Source organism: Paramormyrops kingsleyae, chromosome 22 (assembly GCF_048594095.1).
Source record: "Paramormyrops kingsleyae isolate MSU_618 chromosome 22, PKINGS_0.4, whole genome shotgun sequence".
Classification (NCBI taxonomy): Eukaryota; Metazoa; Chordata; class Actinopteri; order Osteoglossiformes; family Mormyridae; genus Paramormyrops; species Paramormyrops kingsleyae.
Genome location: NC_132818.1, coordinates 5,861,595 through 5,878,335, shown reverse-complemented (window position 1 = coordinate 5,878,335; position 16,741 = coordinate 5,861,595). Strand labels below are relative to the sequence as shown.

Genomic DNA, 16,741 nt, shown 5'->3' with positions numbered 1-16,741 from the left:
TCATGAAATTGTGTTACAATGAAGATGTAGTAACTGCGGTACAGGGCCGTGATGCCCCCCCCCCCCCCCCCCATCCAGCCCCCTACGGCACCTCCTAGTGCCCAGCGACAGGCCACAGCTGGAAACGCTGGAACACTTTTTGTAGCACATGGAGAAAGGCTCCAGATGTTTTCTGTTTTGCATAATTATTTTATAATCCAGCCATAACACCTGCTCCCCTGGTTCCTGGGAAATGCCTCCGGAATCCCTCGGTGTTCCAGGCTTCTGGAAAATTCCCAGGGCCCGTGTTTCCCGCACACGTGCCTGTGCTGCTCCGGGGTGTTCCTGACGGCAGCCTCCCTCCGCACCAGGGCGCCCCCTAGAGCCTGGAGGGCTGCTCCAGATGTGGTCGTTTGTCAGGGCTGCGAAGGAAGAGGCAATAGCAGAACCAGGAGTGGGCTGGGGCTTCTTCGGGGGGGAGGGTCCCATTTCCCTTTCAGGGCAGATGAGATGGGCGGGAATGTGGAAATGGGTGTCGGAATGCTGGAACGCAGCCCAGAATGGGATAACAGTAAATTCAATGACCGTGCAGCCATGTCTTTCACATGATGCAGACTTGGGTCTCATTCCCGTCTTTACATGTCACATTCACCACTTACATTTTATTCTTACTGCCAAGCACTGAAACTTTTCACAGCCCTGCTACCCCCTGGACGCAGGGAGCTGCTTCCATTTCATCGTGACAAAGCGTCTGCCGCCGGATGGGAAATTTACATGTGCCGCCTATTTCTGCCGCTTTACTGAAATGAACACGATGAACAGAGTCATGCAGCTGAGTCCCTAGCGGTCGCTAGCTCAGGCGGGACCATCCCTGGATGTGGCGATGTAGGGGGTCGTGGGAGGTCCCTGGATGTGGTGATGTAGGGGGTCATGGGAGGTCCCTGGATGTGGTGATGTAGCGGGTCGTGGGAGGTCCCTGGATGTGGTGATGTAGGGGGTCGAGGGTGATCCCTGGATGTGGTGATGTAGGGGGTCTTGGGAGGTCCCTGGATGTGGTGATGTAGGGGGTCTTGGGAGGTCCCTGGATGTGGTGATGTAGGGGGTCGAGGGCGGTCCCTGGATGTGGTGATGTAGGGGGTCGTGGGAGGTCCCTGGATGTGGTGATGTAGGAGGTCGTGGGAGGTCCCTGGATATGGCGATGTAGAGGGTCGTGGGAGGTCCCTGGATGTGGTGATGTAGGGGGTCGAGGGCGATTCCTGGATGTGGTGATGTAGGGGGTCGTGGGAGGTCCCTGGATGTGGTGATGTAGGGGGTCATGGGAGGTCCCTGGATGTGGTGATGTAGCGGGTCGTGGGAGGTCCCTGGATATGGCGATGTAGAGGGTCGTGGGAGGTCCCTGGATGTGGTGATGTAGGGGGTCGAGGGCGATTCCTGGATGTGGTGATGTAGGGGGTCGTGGGAGGTCCCTGGATGTGGTGATGTAGGGGGTCATGGGAGGTCCCTGGATGTGGTGATGTAGCGGGTCGTGGGAGGTCCCTGGATGTGGTGATGTAGGGGGTCGAGGGTGATCCCTGGATGTGGTGATGTAGGGGGTCTTGGGAGGTCCCTGGATGTGGTGATGTAGGGGGTCTTGGGAGGTCCCTGGATGTGGTGATGTAGGGGGTCGAGGGCGGTCCCTGGATGTGGTGATGTAGGGGGTCGTGGGAGGTCCCTGGATGTGGTGATGTAGGAGGTCGTGGGAGGTCCCTGGATATGGCGATGTAGAGGGTCGTGGGAGGTCCCTGGATGTGGTGATGTAGGGGGTCGAGGGCGATTCCTGGATGTGGTGATGTAGGGGGTCATGGGAGGTCCCTGGATGTGGTGATGTAGGAGGTCGTGGGAGGTCCCTGGATGTGGCGATGTAGAGGGTCGTGGGAGGTCCCTGGATGTGGTGATGTAGGGGGTCGAGGGCGATTCCTGGATGTGGTGATGTAGGAGGTCGTGGGAGGTCCCTGGATGTGGTGATGTAGGGGGTCGAGGGCGGTCCCTGGATGTGGTGATCTAGGCGGTCGAGGGCGGTCCCTGGATGTGGTGATGTAGGGGGTCGTGGGAGGTCCCTGGATGTGGTGATGTAGGGGGTCGTGGGCGGTCCCTGGATGTGGTGATGTAGGGGGTCGAGGGCGGTCCCTGGATGTGGTGATGTAGGGGGTCGTGGGAGGTCCCTGGATGTGGTGATGTAGGGGGTCGAGGGTGATCCCTGGATGTGGTGATGTAGGGGGTCGTGGGAGGTCCCTGGATCTGGTGATGTAGGGGGTCGTGGGAGGTCCCTGTGCTCAGTGAGGTAAAGACAACCCCTTCAAAGCAGATCTGTTTGCCATGGGCAATCGCATGGTGTGTGGGCATGGCCACCCTGGGAGCACTCGTGCATTAAATGGTACATTGGCCTCACTTGTAACACTGATAGATTGACGAGATCGCAAGGAAAGTGAGCACAGGTACTCGACTACAATAAAAGTGCCTGACGGCCCCAGGGGCGTGGGGGTGGGAGCCTGAATCACTCCTAGGGGTAAAGTGAGACTTAAGCAGCAGGGGGGAGTGTTTCAACCTCTCATGAGGCCATAGCAGGAACCAGAATATTCTCAACTAATCAGGTGGCAGGCACTTTGCTGCTAGGATCACATGACAGTGTCCATCCAATAGAAGGGCCTGACTGCTGACTGGTTAACTGCTGGGCTCTAAGTACAAATTGCTATATTGTGGATGAGCAGATACTTTAAGTAAGTGTAAGTCCTCTTTTTTTACCAGTGAAGTGGGTGATTTCATATCATCTGACCCAGATTCTTTGATTCAAAGAGCCCATATTGTTGCAGTTACACATTTACAGCTGTAAATGTCCTTAATCTTCCCAGGAACCCGTCAGGAGGGCTGACCGTGAACATGAATCAGTCCACACTAGCAATTCACACTCGGTCAAAGGCTGCATGTAGCAGTAGCCTCAGTCTCAGTGTGAGTTTGAGAGACGCGAGAGGAGAGCATGTGACTGAAAATGCCAGACTGCTATTGGACAGTCATGCAGACCGGACAAGGAGACCGCGGAGGACATGTGAGAGAAGGCACTGCCACTGGGAAGATGGCAGTGGCCATGAGTGACCATCAGGTGCCATGTGATGCAGTAACTAGGTCTGGGTAGTTATGGAGGTCCCTTCGAGGGAAATATTTGGTAGATTGGTTGAGTGGAGAAGGTACTGAAGGTGTGTCCTGTAACAGTCACAATAGAGCAGGTTCTCACATGGGCTTCACCACAGGGCTCGTTTAGGATGTAGGATGGCCATGGATCGAGTCTGTGGAGGAGTCAGATGATGACGGATCCATTAAGAAACTAAAGTCATATTACTGTTTCTTACAGGCCTGAGGGAGCAAGACGACAGATATTGGTGAGTGTTTACTGAGCTGTGATCTTATTGGAATGGTAGGCGGTGCTCCTTTTGAAGCCACGCCCCCTAGCTGTGAAAGCTGTGAAGTACAGACATGCCTGCCCCCTCCGGTTTCTCCCACAGCAGATGTTCATCCATCCCCAGATGAACATGGTGCTGTGAGACGCCGACAGACTCCGGTCTAGCGGCTGCGGTTTGCCGGAGGCTGCTTGAGGAGGGGGGGGTGGGGGGCGTGTGAGCCGTCTCCCCCGTCCCGGGCTGACCGTCTGCCCGGTAACAGCCCGGTGTCTCTGGCTCCAGGGGGGGCCAGCTCTGCCCCGCTCGGCCTTTCCCTCCTCATGTTTATAGACCTCCCACTTTATAAAAAGCCGACACTCCTCAGGACGTTCCCTGCTGCCTCATGTCTGTCATGGAGTGTAACAGCACTGAAGGGGAACCGGGATGGGACTGTGACACTGCCCCCTTGTGCCGGGAGGCGCTGGCTCACAGTTAGGGTGCGCCGTGACTCAGACTGGCATTTGAAACGTGCGTAAACAGTATGTAAATGTGATTACTGCCCTGGCTGCCTGATCAGCCCACAGCTCATTAAGAACCTGGGAGCAGCATCACGTACTGCTGCTAGTAGGGGAGTGAGCCGGAGTCCACAGCGTGCTTTAATGACACTCTGAGGGCGTGCTACCTGTGTCCTGTCTGTAGGGGGCGCCACGTGGGGTCCACTCGAAGCATCCTGGCTGCTGTCCCTGTTTAGTCAGGTTCAGGAGAACGAGGGGCCGCTAGCAGGCCAGAGCATTTCAGCGCCTGTTTAAATGCGCTGCTCGCAAGAGTCAGCAGCAGCGCAGGGCCTGCGCTTCAGAGGAGATCCCAGGTAGCGTTTTACAGTCTGAATGTATAGGAGTTACATGCTGGAAGTGTAATACTGTGCTGCGGATAGAAAGTTAGCGTGGTCTGTTTGGTATCATGAAACTGTTCCACTGTCCTTTCCAGTTCATGGCAACCTTTTCTTTCCTCACTGGAGCAAATCCCCCCCCAAGTGTAGATCCAGTCCTAATTAAACGTTCCCCAGAGTCATGCTATGTGGAGCGTTTAATTAGATCAGCACTCAGTGGGCTGACTGCAGAGTGACGAAGTGGGGGGGGGGCAGATGGAGGATGAGACGAGGGGGGCGGTGACAGAGACGGGGATGCCCCTGTGCACGGCCGGCTGACATCTGCCCCCCCAGGGAAGACTGCCAGTGCTCCATTATCACACTTATACATAAATCATGTCTTCAACAAAAACATGTCATAAACCAATCAAGAAAGCCCTGTCCTTGTCTCAAAAAGAGGTTTCCTGCTTTTTCAAGATGGCTTCAGAGATGCCGTGTGCTTTCGTGACAGAGTAATCCACATCTGCATTACGGTTTAATTGATTGAACTGATCTTAATCAGTGACCGTGGTACAAGCGCTGAAGTTATTATGTGATCTGAATACCATCGTGATGGAGAGGCCGACTTCCGTAAACAGAAAGGGAATCAAAGTATAAAAAAAAGCAACAGGATGCAAATGGATGCGACGGGGAGCCGATAAGAGCGAAAGAAGAGAGAGTCTGATACAGAACACAAACGATACAGAACACAAACGATACAGAACACAAACGATACAGAGGAGAAACTGCCTTCCATAAAGTGATGACTTCATTATTTCTTAATATAAATGACAGAAGTGGTGGCTGGTTGGTTCCTTAGTCTCACACCGAAAAACTCCCAGATCAATGTACATGCACACAAGACCTTCGGGTGAATTTCTCAGCACTTCTCAGGATTCTGGGGGAGATGCAGGGGGGGGGGGGTTTCTCTGAAAACTATTTGGTTCCTGGAAACTGTGGACAGATAAATGACAATGAGAGAATTTGGTTGGTTTTCATGGGTTTCTGCTGTCTAAAGAAGGACTTTAGTCTGGAACCACAGGTATTAAAGGTATTAAAATGCAATAATCCAGGGCCCTGGATTTGTCAGGGAGGGGGGATGTGAGCGAGGAGGTGGTGGTGGTGGTGGGGCTTCTGTTGCAGTTTTTAATTAAAAAGCTCTCTGGGACAATGGAGCAGAACCTGCATCCTGAGACTGACACCAAACATGACCAACCCCGACCCATATGAGAATCTGTAACTGTCACAGATTAAATGGCTGCTTTTCTGGTCAGGCATCACGCTGTAGGAACAGTGCTGCTTTACTTGAAATCCAGATTTATAGAAAAAAAAACGCAGCACAGGTCATTACGAGCACACCTGGTCATGAACACTAGCTGGATAAGATCACCTTAATGGAGTTTGCATCATTTTGTGTATCTCTATGCTTCATATCTTGTGTCTGCAGTACGTCTCAGTGCTCAATGAACATCCGGGGATTTGTGCTCCGTTTGATGCACATTTGCTCAGACTCACGGCTAAATTGAGAACTATATCTAACGTGCGATAGAGATGATTACACCGGCGTATCCATCTATCATGCACTCAATAAATCATCTTGTTATTGCAATAATTACAGCATAGGTGAAAGACTTGTTTAATCTCTGCCCAGGGGCTATGATTTATGATTTATGTGATTTACCTAATTGTGTTATTAGCGGTGGTAATTGCAGCATTTCTCGTCGTATCCCGTCCGCAGGTCTGCACTACTGATCGCCTCCACCCCGGCAGAGAGACGAATGAGGCGGGAGTCGTCGTGAGGAGGCCTTGTGGCCTGACGTGGAATGACTCAGAGAAGGGACTGTGGTTGCCTCCCTGCTGCTGAGACTCTCACTGCGGCTGAGAAGATCTTCCTCGCCCCTCCCTGGCTTCCCTGTCACTTGTCACACTTGTCTAACCCCTCTTGCACTACGCGTTGAAGCCAGGACCCGACCCACGACCTCTTTTCTCCCCGTGATTGAAAAAGCTTTCGCACCCTTCTCCCGCCATCATGCGAACCTACTTCCATTCGCCCTCGGTCCTTCCTTTCTCCACGCCTACCCTCCTCCTGTCTGTCCTCCCCTGTCTCCTGCTCCTCTGCCTTCCTGTCTCGGTGCAGGGTGACTGCTGGCTCATCGAGGGGGACAAGGGCTATGTGTGGCTGGCCATCTGCAGCCAGAACCAGCCCCCTTACGAGACCATACCGCAGCACATTAACAACACGGTGCACGACCTGCGTCTGAACGAGAACAAGCTTAAGGCGGTCCTGTTCGCCTCGCTCAGCCGCTTCACCAACCTGACAGACCTGAACCTCACCAAGAACGAGATCGCCTACATCGAGGACGGGGCTTTCGCCGGGCAGGCCAACCTGCAGGTGCTGCAGCTGGGCTACAACAAGCTGACTAACCTGACGGAGGGCATGCTTCGTGGTCTGGGCCGCATGCAGTGCCTGTATCTGCAGCACAATCTCATCGAGGTCATCGCCTATAATGCTTTCTGGGAGTGCCCCAGCCTCAGCAGTCTGGACCTGTCCTCCAATAAGCTGGGCCGCTTGGATTCCACCACCTTCACCAGCCTGAGCCGGCTGATGGTGTGTGAGCTCGCTGGCAACCCTTTTCATTGTAGCTGTGACCTCTACAGCTTCCTCACCTGGCTAGAAGCTTTCAACAACGTCACGCACACCTACGACCGGCTGCAGTGTGAAACCCCTCGGGAGTTCTTCGGCTTCCCGCTGCTGAGTCCCATCGCGGGACACGGGCGTAATGCCCGCAGCATCCTGGCATCCATGTGCCGGGACGGCATATTCATCCCGGCGATGACGTCGCTCCCTCCCGACTCCGACTCCTCTGGCTTTGGACCTGACATGTCCGAACGACTCGGGCCCTTCCACCAGCCCACCCTCTCCTCCTCGACAGACCCCAGCTACAGCCCCAGCATCAAGCTGCAGCATGTCACCCTGACCACAGCCTCCCTGCTGGTGCAGATCCCCAAGCCCTACAGCAAGATGTACATCCTGGTGCAGTACAATGACAGCTTTGTGTCTGACGTCATGAACCTTAAGAACAAAAAGGAGATCATCACCCTGAACAAACTCAAGGCCCACACTAACTACACTTTCTGCGTGGCTTCCATCCGCAACTCACAGCGGTACAACCACACATGCCTCTACTTTGCGACCCGCTCGGTGAACGCAGACAACATTCGACCCAATCCCTCCACTACCACTCACTACATCATGACCATCCTCGGCTGTCTCTTTGGGATGGTCCTTGTTTTGGGCCTCGTCTATTACTGCCTGCGAAGGAGACGCATACAGGAGGAGAAGCACAACTCCATCTGTGTCAAGAAAACCATTCTAGAAATGCGGTATGGCCCTGAGATAGCCGCTGCAGCTAACGATCCCAGTGCCATACAGAAGCTCCATGAGCACCACCAGCACCACCACGGCAAACTTCCACCCTCTGCCTCCTCCAGCACTGGGATGCTCCATGGATCCTCTGCCACAAGCTCATCCCGGCTCTCCTCCATCCCCCAGGTGGAGAAGATGGCCTCGGCTTTCTCAGAAGCCCTGTCAGCGACCAAAGGGAACTACATGGATGTGAGGACCTCCTTGTCCATTGATGGTGGACTGGGTATCCTGGGGGATGATGGGCAGCAGGATGATGATCTGTCAGACATTTGTGATGTCTCGGATGATGATGGCCGAGGTTCCGCATCAGAAATCTCCACTATTGCTATGGAGGTGGACAAAGTCAATCAGATCATCAACAACTGCATCGATGCTCTCAAGCTGGACTCTGCAGCTGTCGCGTCCGCAGCCGCTGTGGCCGCCTCTGCGGTAACAAGCCCCACCTCCCCACCACCAAGCTGCGCCTCCCCTCTTCCCAGGAGCCACATACCCCTGTCCTCCAGCCTCCTTGAAACTTGCCAGATCATGGCATCCCCCAAAATACCCCCACCACCCCCTCTCCCCTTTGTCCTGCCTCACTCAGAGCGGCCGGGGATCAGCGGCGGTGGATTCCTGTCCCCTCCTTATCGCCCTCCTCCACCTGCCACGGCGGTCCGGCCCTTGCAGAGGCACCTGAGCGCCGATGCAGCTGGGGTGGTGTTGGGCCCCATGAAGAAGCAGTGCAGCATCTCCTCCAGTGGCTCCATCAAGAGCTCTCGCGTCTTTAGTCTGGATGTTCCTGAACCCCGGAGCCCAGACATGTGCCACTATCCCGAGAAAGGCAGCCCAGTGGGCTGTGGGGAGCCCCTGGATAGGCTGCCCCTAATGGGCTCTGGGGTGGGTATGTGTGGGGAAGGTGGCCTGAACCCATGCCTGCAAATGCACATGGAGGAGCATCCGGACTACCAGTGCGCAGAACACCGTCACTCTGTCCCAGCCCTTTACTATGAGGGCTCCACCAATTCTCCCACCCAGATAGCCTCTTTTCTCAACCCACTCACCCGCACCAAGAGGGACGCTGCCTCCTATTCCCAGCTCTCTCCTCACCACCACAACTTCTCGGGCTACTCCTCGAGCCCAGAGTACTCCACCGAGAATACCCTCAGGATCTGGGAGCGCTTCCGTCCCTACAAGAAGAGTCTTCAGGAGGAGGCCTGCTATGTGACAGCGGGGAACGCCCTGCGAAAGAAGGTACAGTTCGCCAAGGGTGAGGATTTGCATGACATCCTTGACTACTGGAAGGGTGTTTCGGCTCAGCAGAAGCTGTAAGGGGTAGGGAGCCGTGGAAGGGAATCTCCTTAGGAAACTGACTCTTCCATTGGCTGAGACTTCGATCCCCTGCAGTCCTTGACCATTCACACGTGGGCGATGGCATTAAGGGCATTACACTGATCAAAGTCCACTTCCAACGCCATCATACAAGCTTTTTTTGTTCACCGTCCAACACAAAATCATATAGCAGCTAAAACTGAGGTATTACGTCACACGACAGGGCAAGAGTACACATCAGATTCGTAAATGCTTTCCTTAAGCTTCACTGCCAGAACATTTGTTTGGGATTGGAAGGAGAGCCATTCACTAAATCAGAACAGTCATCTGTGTGTTACTGTGCAAATATTTTGGAACGTCACAAGAGCCGTAATCCCAGGCACCTAAGTTTACAAGAGTTGTGCTTCAGTCCAACAAATCTACTTGGCACTGTGTTCATTCTTAATAGGCACATTGCCTAAAGAACTACTGTGGTTGTACATTCCATTTTCAGAGGCAAAACCACAGAGTTCAGAGCAGAAGCTGATGCCAAAATACAGGACAGGGATGTCCAGTAATGAGAGGAACAGCCTTTCAGTTAGACCTGCGTCTTTGTCTGCTTCCTGTCCATGGACCAGCCAATAAAGACAAATGAAAGAAAGGCCATTGAAAGAACCTTTTCACTGAGACACATACATTATTCATAGTGTAATATTGTCTGCTGCAAAATCAAAAGCTTCCCATCGTGTACCTGTACTACAATTGCAATGATTTACATTAGATGCAATTTGAAATCATTCTGCATTTAATGGACTGTCCTCATCCCGCTTGTGGGCAGTGCATGCAGGACTGGCCTCTAGACTGTGCTGTTTGTAAGTGGGTCTGGGCTGAGAGTGCGCCACTGGCTCATAGCAACATCCCAAAGCTATAGGATACAGATGGTCAAGTCTCCCCGGCCAATGAGAGGACAGCCAGTTAGCCGCTAAGTAGCCTTGTGGTGTTTTAAGAAAGGTAGTAGCTTCACAGAACTCTAAGGCCATGTTCTTGTTTATTATGAGCAAGGACGTCATCCATGTTAGCGCGGATGCTGTATGAATTGTGTCCTTTAGAGCAGCACCGAGCCCTTTGATCAGATTATATTAAAATTTGTCAGATGTGGCATCAAGTGCCCCACTAAGACGATGCAATAAATTGCTGTCACATCAAACTTAGCTTGGGGAAGGACAGCTCCACATCATCATTGCGCTCTAATGAGTTGCTGCTTTCCCCGTGAGCTCTGGGGTTGTCCCCTGATCCTGACGCCAGTAAAACTCGCCTTGTCTTCTGTCTCGTGGCCCTGGACGCCCCCAGATGCGTTCATAGACAGGGCAGCCGTGTCGCTAATGACGGAGAACTGCCTGGCCAGGCAGGTCAACGTAAAAAAGCCCCAGACACCGCTATCTGTTACACACACTGCACTTCTTTAGGAGTGGGAGAACATGCATTCCTCACAGTTTTCTGTCATGTTGGGCCGTTTGCGTCAAATTCACCCTCTAGCATTTCGCCTACAATCTCAAAATGCACCCATAGATACCAGCCATACTGCGCACACAGTTTATCTCACAGGTATGTTTGCCCTTAAGAGGTGCCACCTACTGGGCTAATCCTGCAAGAAGGACCGGCCCGTCAGGTCAGTCTAGACAGTATGCTCGCATATTTCACAGTGAAATTTCATCAGCTGATATTCGGAAGACGTGTCTGGACTGGAGCCGTGCCAGAATTCAGTCCTTAGCAGAAGTAATACATTTTACAAGAGGCTTTCTTTTGGAAGACGTTCTTGTATAAGTAGAGGGGAGCATGGAGTGTTCAGAAATTTGACATATTTCGCAGTTATGTTTCCTGGAGACTTTGAAGGCCCTGACAGTCTTGGTCCAGCAGGAGTATTGATTAGTTAACTCAGAGTTTTTAAGTTTCACAGGCTCTCTTTGGCCTATTAGCCCAACATCCAGTCCTTTCATGAATCACCAGGACAAAGCAGGATTCACTTCAGTGACATTCACACTGCAGGACGGCTGCTGCAGTGTTATACCCTGTAGACTTATGCACACTGGATGAGCACTGTGTCTTTCAGAAGAAATCAAACTTACAAAGAAGAGGATCAGTTTGCCTTTTCAATCTCTGACGGTGGGACTGCAACCGGAGGGGTACTGTGACTCACATGAACCCAACATAAGTAAAACGCAACACGCACGCATGCACACACACGCACACACACACACACACCAGTATACTTAATAAAAGGACTGCAAACAATCCTATAAAAAGTGAGTCCTCTCATGAAAATAATGACTACACAAAAGAGAAGATAAATTATTTCTGTTAGTAACTAAATAAGTGTGTGTCAGACCTCTTCTCTGTTACCTCCTTTAGTACATTTCACATTTTAATTAATGGTAACAGAATTTAACTGTTTTTATTTTTTTATTTTATTTGGCAGAGAGACAAGCATGGACGAAGTTCAAAACCAATTGCTTCTGGGTTCTCGTTGGTATTCTGAGGGTTTAACCGAACCTGAGGTCCAAGGACAGCCCCTCCCCAAAGGGGTACCCAGGATCTCTGGCATTTCAGGGAGGGAAGCTTACTGTGGTTGTTCTTTCAGTCAGGCAATGTGGCAGATCTGCTTTGTGATGTGCAAACATGTTAGCTTCAGAACTGCTCTAGCCAGGCTTTCTGCTGGTGGGCGGAGCTAAGTTGGCTTCAGCCTATATTTGGTCAAGTGAAAGATACAACTAGATTGGATTGGATAAACTAGACTGGATTGTGTAACAGTGTGAAGTATAAATGCTAACAGCTTTTCTGTTCCTTAATTTCTTTTGAAATATTAATTCTGTATTTATTGATGGGATTTTGTTTCTTGTGCAAATTGTATTTCAATCTACTTGTTTTGTAGACGCAGTAAGGAATTTATCTCATCTGCTGTAATGGACTGTGTTGGTTTGCATGCACGCGGTGTGTAAAGGTGCATATCAGGGGTGGTTCAGCTTGTATTCATGGACGGTTCCTCAGGGATTCGGGAGGCGTGTGTGCAGGTAAGACATCCCCCAGGTAGAGCCTGGTAAAGATGTGTCGCCTCTGCATGTTCATGGTAGATTTCTGTCCTCTGGCATTTCTGCCACTCTCCATGCCCTTTAACCTCTGTCACATGTGGTCAGACTCGCCAAGGTCCTAACGATACGATTGGGAACCAAACAAAGCAACAAGGATTAATAGCCAACCTCTCATGCCCAGCAAATGGCCAGCAAAGCACATTAAAAAGGAAAGTGTGTCAGTGACACTGCATTAACACCCCCTGGCATACCAGAAATATGCTATTCCTAATAAAGTCAGACTCAAGTCTCACTGGAAGTACCAACAATGTAGGTAACTTTCCTCATCGTCTTCTTCAGCATAAAAGCCTAATTTTAACGCTGGATTGATATTTCAGATACTGATGCCTGCATTTCCCAGGGGGCTCTGATTATTTCCTGTGGGTGCTTCTTAAATTGTCGTTGCAAGAGCAAATTCTGATGCTGGAAAAAATTGCCTTCTTGGTGTCACTCTACCATTCAGGAAATCAAAGGATCATGTTAAAAGGAGGGTGACCGCATTGTCCATCCATAGTTTGTTGAGTCTGTTCTCCTTTTATGTGTTGTAAGTTCAGCTCATGCATTTGTGCTCCTAGGCTTAATATGAAAAGACCAACTGGATCTTTTTGACCTCTGAGAAAATGCCATAATTAGGAAGAAGGCTTTTAACCGTAAGGTCTCTGCACTTTTTTACCACTGAGCAATGGCTCTCTCTTTGTAAAGATTCAGTAACGTTGATACATGGATGTTTAAGCAGGGTTGTAGAAAAGTGAGGATGGACAATTAATAGAGGGGAAATATGACAAGGAACAGGAATAGCATGAAATTGGCAGGTGGTTTGGTTTGATGTGAGAGCATTTGAAGTTTCGGAGTTGAGGGGGAGGCAGAGAAGAGTGAAGAGACAGAAGGAGACGTTTAAAACGTTTTATTAAGATAATAAAATACTCCTGAAAACAGTATGAGCTTTTAGCTACTCTGTTATTCTCTGTGGCTTTGAAACTGGACTTCATATGGCAGAGGGTTTTAACTCAAAGGTGAGATCTAGCTCTGATCTCCTGGCCGTTTTAAGGACATGCTTCTTTGGTCAGAATAGGGGTCCTGAGTCCATCTGTCTGTGTGAGTACAGGCACCCTAAGGTACACTAGCTAAACTATGTAGTATAATATTTTAAATACCCCTATACTGTGTTCTCTGCAATAACATCTAATGGCTGATGACACATAGATAGATAGATAGATAGATAGATAGATAGACAGACAGACAGACAGACAGACAGACGGACAGACTATCTATCTATCTAGACCCCAAGGGGAAATTCAGATAAATAGGTGATAGACGGAAGCTTTACGTTCCCAGATCAAGAATAGAAATGCATCTAAGCTATAAATGACCACAGAAACATGCCTTTATAAATCAATATCTATAAAAAAATTAATAATGTTTATCATTGTCAGATAGAGGCATTGAATCCATTTACACATCGAATCCCTGGACTTCGCAAGCGAAGTGGTCGAGCGGCCGTACCGGACGAAGGCACATGTCGATTGCTTTTCATGCGTTTTGGTTTTCGAGAGGCTCTAGTGGCATCACCCTGACCCAATCGGTGCAGATTTTCAAGAGCATGTGACCTGAGAGAGGGAGAAAGATCCCAGAATGATTAGAAATGAGTCCCTGTTTACAGAGGCATTGCTGATAGTGAGGAAGGCGAGGGAGCAGCACTGGCACTCTGAAGTGTGCCTTTATGCTAAAATTAATAATAAGTACACTAGCCGTCTTTTGGCAGGATCAGGGGCGAAATTATGTGAACGTGTGGGAGTTTCTGGGGGAGTTTTCATACTGTGGCTTTTATTGTCTTATTCCTTTATGTGTACGTGCTAGTTAATTTATAAAATACCCACAATGCAGAGGTTTACACTGGAGAGCCTGTCCTTGATTACAGTGGTAAACCACCCCTCTATGTACTTAACATGTCACTGTCTGTTCTGGAAGGTTCTAGGACTGGGCTCTGATGGTCAGTCATCAGGAGAACATTGAGGAACAAGTGCCAAAGTGTGCTGCAGGCATGTGTTGCCAACGGTAGATTTTTATCTGGAAAAAGTGTTTTATTTACATTTTGTTTGGTTCATTTTTTTGTCTTTCCCCATACAATTTTTGAAATGTTTGATTTCTTATTACAAAGACTTGGAAAATGAAATATCTGTGAATTTTGTACACTTAAAAGAACATCTGACTTTTTTACAGAGCTTGATCTGTGTGCTGTTGTTCTGGTTTTTCTTTGTGGGGGGGTTACATCAGGGGAAGCCAGCTGTGGCTTTTGGATCGGGGGGTATACAACGATCTGTATTAAAATTAAATGTTAAATGAAAAACCGACCTTATATTTGCATGATTTACTGTATTTTTCAAGACAAAAAAAAATTATATTGCTGTGTATCATGGGTGGATGTCTGTCAAAAGCTAAACAATAGGACTGAAATATTTGTCATATCCTTGTTTAAGATTTAGGTTTAGGATTTCGTTTTCGTTCTACGCTCTGCACCCATCTGTTCCTCATTGTTTCTGGTCTGAGTTCTGTGTTTCGTACGTCTCTGTTGTAATCTTTGATAGAATTCTTACTGAGTATAAGAGCACGTGATACAACGGAGCTAAAGGTCTAGGGAATGCCATGGGAAAAGCGTAGAGCGTATTGTTGGCCAATTCTCCTGTCTGCCATCTTGGATGAGCCCCCTTAAATTTACCTAGAGTCGCCATGCGTCTTCACGGGAAGCTGGTAAATACCGTACGTCATAGTATACGAGGGCACTTTAAAATTTGGACACGGCAGAGTAAGAGTGCTCTCTTAAAGAGCTCTGCTAGGATATACTGGCATGTATTTTCATATTGCAATGTCAGTTAATAAATATCAAGTAATATCATATAATCAACCAGATTAATGGCAACTCTACCAGTAAGAAGTGTTTGGGCTGGGCCTTCTGTAGCTGGTTATTCTCCTGGCCGATGACATAACGACTGCAGCAGCTTGTAGGAGCTTCTCTTCAGACACCAAGATGCTATCGCTGGGCTGTGGATGCCTTTGCCTCTTTAGCAGCCGCTGTTGTGGAAGAACAGATGACTTTTAATGTTGAACTGAGAAAATTGGAACAGGCAATCAGTAATGCAGTATAGTTAAGGGATAAATTGTGTTGTACTTTAAAAATAACCAGAACAGACTAATTTGGGTAACATTAATAATTTCCAGGGATCTGTAATCTTTCGCCAAGTTCCTGGCATGTAAAATTCCCTTTAATTGTATACGGCTTAAATACTATTTAGGAACAGTGTTGTACGTTTCCAGATAAATGTGCTCCCGATGAAAACATTACTCATCTCTTTCTGAACCAATAAACAGTCGGGACAGAGCAGTGATTGGCGGCCTTAAACCCCAATTAGATCAGGACCCCACCAAATGTGGCTATACATTTGTACTCTGTTGGACAGATAAGCTGACGCCCACTGATCCAGTTACACAGACCCAGATGTTTAGCAAGGGAACCACTTAATCTGCAGGTTTTTGTGCCGCGTCGGCATCAGGCTGTCCAGGACGCGCTGGGGAGCCGGGTACCCAGTGGATGTTCCTCCTGTGATATACGGCACCTGGGAATCCTGTTCCTTATGTAACTGATGAGCGTTGCTGGGGGGCGCATTTCTGCCACAGGTGACTGTCCCAGGTTGTTTTCCCGGCACACTGTCCTTTCTGATATGTAGGAGGCCACACGTCCGCCCTCATCTTACTGTCGCTTATCCCCGAGAAGAGAGAGTATATTATACACTCATGTACATAGCTGAAAATCTGTATCATGTGCTTCTGTTGCTCAGGCTTCTCATTGGTCGAAAATCCCAGTGGGGCCTTTATCACACCGTAAGTATATCTGTGTTACACGGGTGTTCAAAATTTTGTAATTGTTATGACATTTAATGTGCTTTTCTTAATTTCTTTGTGGCAAAGTTTTTCCATGGCAACACTAAGACCTTTAACCCGATGAAATGGATGAACAGACACGACTAGATGAAAGGCTTGCGTGATCTTTTTATAGATCATCTATAACATCGTGTCTTTTGCTTTAACATATTCTCTTAGTTATGAATATTAAAAATCTGTTGTAAAAACATAATAAGTCACTAAATTTGGTTGCTTGCTATATTCAGCTTTTTTATAAAGACATTTAACTTTCTCCTCCCGATTTCTGTACAAAAAATCTATTTCTATATTTGCAATAAATTTGTAATGAAAAATCAGCCTTGTCCCTGCCTTTCTTTGTCACTGAGAGATATGACCGTGGTTTTGGGGGTTACATACAGTATATATGTATATGTTTAGTGCTAAAAGTGATATCTGTCAGGTGCAGATGTGAATGTTTGCGGGGGTTGGATAGTAGAGCCATAAGCTGCCACGCAGACAAGCTGCACAGGCCATTAACTTAAATCAAGCTTTCTTTAACAAACAGCATTAAAGGAGCTGCTTGTTCCTTATTGGTCAGTAACTAGGGGATTCCCATGCACACAAACAAGGCCTGCCAGAAACACTCAGTGCTATGGACTTCCCCAAGACCAGGGGGGCTGAGGACTGTCGATGACCTGCAAACACACCA

The 16,741-nt window shown here is 49.1% G+C and overlaps 1 protein-coding gene across 7 annotated transcripts in view; it reads left to right on the top strand.

Moving 5' to 3' along the window:
• The window catches only part of elfn2b (extracellular leucine-rich repeat and fibronectin type III domain containing 2b), a 62,960-nt gene extending 46,572 nt beyond the window's left edge, over positions 1-16,388 (top strand). For 3 of the 7 annotated variants that reach the window (XM_023810756.2, XM_023810757.2, XM_023810760.2), the window contains 2 exons: positions 6,035-8,969; positions 11,487-16,388. In XM_023810756.2, the coding sequence (XP_023666524.1) occupies positions 6,326-8,969; positions 11,487-11,554 (2,712 nt within the window). In that variant the 5' untranslated portion in view covers positions 6,035-6,325 and the 3' untranslated portion in view covers positions 11,555-16,388. Of the gene's footprint in view, positions 1-3,364; positions 3,393-6,034 lie in introns of all 7 variants that reach the window. The other 4 variants (XR_002838117.2, XM_023810758.2, XM_023810762.2 and 1 more) reach the window with 4 other exon arrangements.
• Positions 16,389-16,741: the final 353 nt, after the last annotated feature.